The sequence below is a fragment of the Alligator sinensis genome, unplaced genomic scaffold (genome assembly GCF_000455745.1).
Source record: "Alligator sinensis unplaced genomic scaffold, ASM45574v1 scaffold566_1, whole genome shotgun sequence".
NCBI lineage: Eukaryota > Metazoa > Chordata > Crocodylia > Alligatoridae > Alligator > Alligator sinensis.
In genome coordinates this window covers 2,713,654-2,720,458 of record NW_005842017.1, presented here as the reverse complement: position 1 = coordinate 2,720,458, position 6,805 = coordinate 2,713,654, and the positions used below count along the sequence as shown (strand labels likewise).

The window sequence follows — 6,805 nt, the reverse complement described above, 5'->3', positions numbered from 1 at the left end:
CCGGCGGGGAAGTGGAGCAGGACACAGCGCCGCCGTGGCACGGGGAATCAAGGGATCGCATTCCCGCAGCCCCCTAGACCCACCTCTCCGGTTCGGAGGGGCCGCGCTGTGACTGGAGCCTCTGGCTGCCCGGCAGCACCAACCGCTGCTCCGCCTGCGCCGCCACCAGCACAAGATGGCGCCGCCGAGAATGTTCTGGAAGAAAGAGGACGACGTCACAGAGCGCATGCGCTGGAGCCGCCCCTCGGGGGTGGAATGGAGGCGACCGCCCGTGAGTCCCAGTGGTGCGGGTGGGGGAGTTTTGGAGAAGGGCTCAGGTCCGGCATTGGCCAGTCCTCGTGGATGGATGAGGCTCCTCGGGCTGGGGTCCCTGCTAGCCCTGATCCTTCGTCCTTCTAGCCAAGCCAGCCCGCACAAACCCCTAGTCCGGCCTCTTAGCACAACAACAGTCAACCTGGCACAAGACGCGACAGCCCAGGGGGCCGCAGCAGACAGTGTCCTGCTGCTGGAAATGTTAATGCCCTTCGAGAGCTGCCAGGAAGAGGCCTGGGCCTGCCCTGTGACAGTCCCCCAGCACTAGAGACTGGTCACATGGTGCAGTAATCGCACCACCCGCGCAGGGTGGCCGTTCTCCCGGGTTTATAGAGGACAGTCAAGTTTTCTGGTCCTCTGTCCTCTAGTGATATGAAACCAGATGCCTTTATGTCCTCTATTTTTCACAGGTTGGCACCCCCTGCTGCCAACATGCAGGAGCTCGCCATGCCCCCAGCGCTGGTGATGTAATCTTTTTATGTAATCTTTTTTATGGTATATCTAGCTTTTGCAAACTGTATCTAACTAAACACTTAAGGCAACTTGCAGATGCTGGGAGGGGTGTGGTATGTGTGTGTTAAGAGATGCTTGCAGAGCACAGCGTGTGGGATGCGGAGGATTCCTGGAATGCCTCCCTAACACCAGCAGGATAATGTCTCCCTGACACTTGTAAGATAGCAAGAAGTTCAGAAAAAGGTCTCGTTATAATGCTAAAAATCACACCCCTGGGCAGGGCAAAAGTATGTTAATGAAACATATATGTATGTAAATGAATTACATGGCTAAAACATAGGTATAGAGACATGCTCAGTAGAGAACGTCTTATGTCAGTGGCTTGTAACCAATCACTGAGCGATACACTTGCAAACATATGTATAAAAGGTACCCAAAGGTAGAAACCGGTGGTGCTTGCTTTGCAAACGATTGCCAAGCACCCCTCTCTGCGCAGACTGGAAACAATAAAGATTAAGTTGGATCCTCCACCCCTGTGTGTTCATTGGCAATAGCGCACCGGGCACGAACTCACACTGTCCGTTGGGGACGACACCGGGAGGCGCACAGTGTTCATGGGGGGGGGCAACTGCTCTCTATTCTTGAGGTTCCTTGGATGGCTACCCTAGAGCCAGCTCTCCCATATGCTTAAAATGGAAAGGTGTTTCCATCTGTGCTGCCTTAATCTCCATCTGTGCTACTGGTTTAACTGCATGCCCACACGTGAACTGAGACGGTGCAGAAAAGTTTGACTGCTGGCAATGGTTAAACGGAGAAAGGACCTTTTTTCCTGAAAGTGTTGAGCCCCAGCTCAAGTCTGGGATCGTGCCCGGTATGCAAAAGCCAATAAAGATACCAGGGGTGAAAGTATAAAGATTTATTGCTAGCAATACAAGGTGCAAGCGGAATAATTTCACGTAACAAGCACACAGATTCTTAATTATGAGCATCTTTTATACAGGAGTATTGGACCTTCATAAGCATTCTTGTTTGCTAATTGGTTATAAGGGAGTGACGCAAGGAGTTCTTTACTGAGCATGTCTCTATACCTGTGTTTTAGCTATGTATCTCATTTCCATACATGTATGTTTCATTAGCATACTTTCTCCCCACCTAGGGGTGTGAATCTTAATATTTAAATCAGCTCTTTGCCCTACTCCACTAATTCTGTTTTTGTTTTCAAGCCTCCTTTATCTAAGACTGTCTTCTCCTTATCATTGCAATTGAGCATTAGTTACAGAACAGAGACTTTTGCTTGGGCTATGTGTAGTGGTTTCTAGGTCAAACCTAACAAAAGCACGTGTCCTTGAGAATCGGGGCCTGGGCTTGATTTTCCTTCCTAACTACAAAATGTGTGTTAAAAGAATACCCAGCATTTTAAATCAGAGACATTTGCTTCTAGTCAAGTGAAGTCAGACCTTGTATCTGACTTGTGATCTTAAATCAGCAAAGAGCAAGGGAAAATATAATGATACAAATACATACGAGCTGGAAGGGAGGGAGGTTGACTAGCTGCCAGTGACAAAATGGCCACTTCGTTAGTTGTAGTATCTTGTCTGTTCAACGCTAATAATCTGTCAAAGCTCTGACTGTTGCCTTGGTTACCCCTATGACAGAAACGTCCTTTTCCCTCCATCTTTGCGGTGTAAGCTGTCTCACCTGCTTGCCTTTGATACCCAGTGGGCTTAAAGAAGTTACCTGATGCTACCTTATAAGTGACCAGGAAAAAAATATTTTTAACGAGTAATGCCTCTTCTTTCCTTTCTTTCATTTTTTTTTTTTTTTGGAGGGGTGGGGGGGAGGAAGGGGAGGTTGCTCTCTGATCTTCCCTGGCGAACTTGTTCCCCAGAATTTGGGACTATTGTGTCCTAAAATAGTCTGGTGTCCCAAAATACAAATCATTGATCCTAACATCAAATAAAAATGGTGGAAATGCAAAATCTTTCCACAGACATCTTCAAAATATTAATCCCTGATATAAAGTACACATTAAAATAAATTTAAGCTGTCCCTCAAAATTTATATTCTTGCTTTCTTAGCTCTTTAGTCTCAGGAATTTTCAAGATAAAACTAAGCTTGAAAATGTTGTGGAAAAAAAAGATATAAAACACTTTTAAAAGCATTTATCAGTCTTTCTATATCACACAGTAGTAAAAAAGGTCACAAGACCGTTTTGCTTCCTTTGAAGGTCACATTTAACTCAGATGTATATGACAGTTTAAATGTCTTCTTATGTCACAGTTATCAAGCCAGCACTATCCTTTACCTGTCCCTCATCATTATGTCTCTGGTGATCATGTGGTACAAATACGATTAGAGGTCAGACATAATGATTGAATTTAGACATAGTGCTTTCTTTGCAAAATGCTTCTGTATTCGACATGGCTTGCAAATGGCTTCCGCATTAGCTTCTGCACATAGATTAAAGACATAAGATAAAAGACCCCCCTGTTAAAAACACACAGGTGCTGTAACATAACCCATAATAAGTTAAGCATAGCATGAAAACCCAAGACATCCTGTGGAAATTTAGACATAACCATGGAAACTTTGACATCTTGCGGTAACTTAGACGAAACAGTAGAAGCTTGTAGACGCTATAGGATAGCCAATAACTGCATAACACGCTACGGTTCTTTGTTTAGATAAGCTATAAAAAGACCCTCGAACAAAGACCGGGGGTCGACTCTGCTTTGGGCTACTAGCCCCCTAGTCGATCTTGTTTGCGCAAACAATAAACTTGAAATGGACCCAGCCTGAGTGTGTGACTCTCTCCTTGAGGTCAATCGAAAAAGCCTCCGGGGACACGAAACTAGCCGTTTGGGCAACACTGCTGAAGTTCCTGGAAATTTAGCCGTTTGGGCAACAATTGGGCGAGCCAGCCAGGAGACGCTCTCGGACTACCTTGGGGCTGGACGACAAGATCGGGAAAAGGGGTCCGTGAAGTGCGCACCAGACCGCATTTGGAGTCTGTCACGGGCACTGGAACCGTGAGTCGGGGCACCCGGGAAGTTAAAGGCTCTCCTTGTATGAGTCACCCAGGCTGAGCGGGTCTGAAGAGACGGCGCCAGGGGTTCGGCAGAGTGAGCATTCGGTTTATTTGTGTCACTTGAGTAATCCTCCAGGGAATTTGGGGATTGTTGGGAAAGTCCAGAATGGTTCTGGCATTTGGTACTTAGAAGGGGACGTTAGATCCGGGAATCTTTTCTTAGAAACATGAGCCGCTGACCAAGTCTGAGACTACGGTTGAGTCTAGCCGCCCCGATTCTGCCTGATGAGGTAGCATCGATCGCAAGGGGGCTCAACTGGAACCTCGTGACTCAGTGGACAGGACTCTGATTGAGTTTGTATACTGGTTGACACAATGGGTTCGGGTAGCTCCCAAGAAGAAAACTCTGCAACCCCATTAGGATGCATGCTAAGGAATTTTAACAAGTTTAAGGGAGAATACAGGGTAAAAATGACAAAGGAGGAATTAGTAAAGTTTTGTCAGTTGGAATGGCCAACCTTTAAGGTAGGGTGGCCAGAGGAAGGCTCTTTTGACGTAAATTTGACTAATGCGGTGTTAAAGGTAGTAACAAGGGATGGTCATTGGGATCAATACCCATATATAGACTCTTGGGCTACAACTGTAATGAAACCCATTCCCCCATGGGTCCAAAAGTGTAAAGGAAAAATGTGTAAAATGCTACTAGCAAAAGACACTGGGAGAAAGCCCCAAGTCCTTCTCGATTCTGGTAGTGAGGGAGATCTGACTCAGGGACTAAGGCATAGGAATAGAGCACAGTCTCCGGCTAGTACCAACGTTTCGAGAAGGGGAAGCTCGGAAAGTTCATCCCGACTTAGCCCCAGCAGCCCGGAGAGCTCTGCAGCATCATCCCTAGCGAGTCCTAGTACTTCGGGAGGGGGAGGCCCCGGGAGTTCCTCAGTGTCATCCCAAATCGACTCCGACACCGCGGAGAACACTTCCCCCAGAAGTGTTGCAAGCACCTACTAAGAAACACCTAGATGTTCACCTTGCTGGTGTCATCGGACCACAGCTGACTTTCCTGTCCTTTCGGCAGGGGGCTGGATCTAATGATCTCATGAGGTCCCTTCCAGCCCTAATGTCTATGAAAATCCAGAGCTGTTTTTTCTATATGCCAGTCTGATGATCAAAAATGCATATACTCTATTGACCATGTTTCCATCCCTTGGAAAATATCCTCAAACATTTCCTCAGTTGTTTTGGTGTCTTGCTGCTTCAGTGAGAGTACCCATTTGATAAGATCCAGAGCAAGACAAATTTTTAATCCACTGTTGGGTACTTTTCCCCCTGGTATTATTAGTAACTAGCCAAAGTACTAGGCTTCGCATGGGTTGCAGTAATTCAATTTTAATGTTTTATAAATATTTTCATTCTGTCTTATTTCCCTCTACAAATAAGCTGTGTGTATGTGTTTAGTTTTGTACCCTATTTTACTTGTGTGATACCGCTTGACACTGAGCTTTTGCAGCACAGGTCTTGTAGCAGACTTGCTTCTTTCTGCTCTGGATGCAGCCATTGATGCTCTGTTTGTTTGTCATCTTGAAAGTTGCTGCTCTGGAGTCTCAGCTGCTCTGGCTGCAGCTTTTGCAAGGCAATTTTTGGCAAGTTTACTTCTTGTAGATTGCCTTTTTTTGGTAGGAGCCATGTGAAATGACTTGCATCTGGAGTGTTGCCTGTCAACAATGTATGAAGGGGCTCAGGAGGATCATTCATTTGGGGCAGTTGAACCTTGCCACTGTTGCAGCATATCCCTGGAGCTTCTCCTTTCCATCTCATTGCAAGGCAGTGGCTGCAAGAAGTCGCCATTGAGTCAATTGCAACTAATGGATCAGAACTGTAATCCAAGGCTGGATTGTAGAAGAATGTAGAGTTTTCTTTTTCCCTCCAGGGCTGGTTCCTGGCTGCATCCATTGCTGCTCTGTTTGCAACTTGCTGTACAGGAGTTTCAGTTGCTCTGGATGCGGCCATTGCTGCTCTGTTTGTTTCTTGTCTTGCAGTGTGGTACAAATACGATTAGAGAAGAGAGGAAAAGGCCAAGTAAAGCCGGATGAATGCCTGTATTGCCGAGAACAGGGACATTGGAAAAGGGACTGCCCTAAACTGAAGGATAAGAGGAAGGAAACCCAATCGGGGAACCGCCAGATGAGAGCGGAATCCTTAGGGGAAGATTCTAATTGAAAGGGACCAGGGTCCAAGGCCACCGCCCTGCAGGCAAACGCCCGGAAGGATCCCATGGTACGAATAAGGGTTGGTGGCAGAGGTTATGAAGCTCTGGTGGATACTGGAGCCACCTTTTCCATGATTCCCGTGAAACCCCCCCTAACTAAAGAAAGCGGAAAGCATGTTACTGTAGAAGGGATAGAGGGAAGGCGAACCAGATTGCCTGTGTGTGAGCCCCTCCTCACGAAGATTGGGAATAATATGTTGGAACATGCTTTTGTAGTTTCCCCTGCTTGCCCAGTAGCTCTTCTGGGGCGAGACTTGTTAAACAAATTGCAAGCTGAGATTTTCTTCCGTGAGGATCAAATTGTGGTACGGCTGCCAGTAAAACAGGGCTCAAATTACCAAATGGCCCTTCAAACAGCCAAGACGGGACCAGAAACCAAAGGGGTTGAACTTTTGGAAAATGTCGATTCGTGTGTATGGGCGGATGGGACCCCTGCTCGGGCAAAATACGTAAATCCAGTCAAGATTCCCCTGAAGGAGGGAGAGGGTCCTGTACGTGTGAGACAATATCCTCTGAAGACAGCCACTCGCGCGGGTTTGAAGCCGTTGATTGAAAAATTCAAGCAGTATGGGTGGTTGATAGAGGGATCATCCTCCTTTAACAGCCCGATTCTGGGTGTGCCCAAAACAGATGGAGCTTCTTTGAAGGTTAGTGCAAGACTTGAGGGCTATAAATAAAAAGGTTCTAGTGGATCACCCTATGGTTCCCAATCCTCACACCATTCTGACCCAAGTTCCAGCAGATGC

At 46.7% G+C, this 6,805-nt stretch overlaps 2 protein-coding genes across 5 annotated transcripts in view; one reads left to right on the top strand and one right to left on the bottom strand.

Annotated features, from left to right (window-relative positions):
* CLK1 (CDC like kinase 1) overlaps positions 1 to 211 on the bottom strand; it is a 10,311-nt gene extending 10,100 nt beyond the window's left edge. Inside the window, exon 1 of one of the 2 annotated variants that reach the window (XM_006022099.3) lies at positions 84 to 211. The gene's annotated coding sequence lies outside the window, so the exon portion shown is untranslated. The remainder of the gene's footprint in view (positions 1 to 83) is intronic. The other variant, XM_025202243.1, reaches the window with a different exon arrangement.
* Positions 143 to 6,805, top strand: part of LOC112550023 — a 10,002-nt gene continuing 3,339 nt past the window's right edge. For 2 of the 3 annotated variants that reach the window (XR_003093690.1, XR_003093689.1), the window contains exon 1: positions 3,662 to 3,887. Coding sequence is in view for 1 of the 3 variants with exons in the window: in XM_025202246.1 (XP_025058031.1) it covers positions 176 to 271 (96 nt within the window). In the remaining 2 variants the exon portion in view is untranslated. Of the gene's footprint in view, positions 272 to 3,661; positions 3,888 to 6,805 lie in introns of those variants that run through there. The other variant, XM_025202246.1, reaches the window with a different exon arrangement.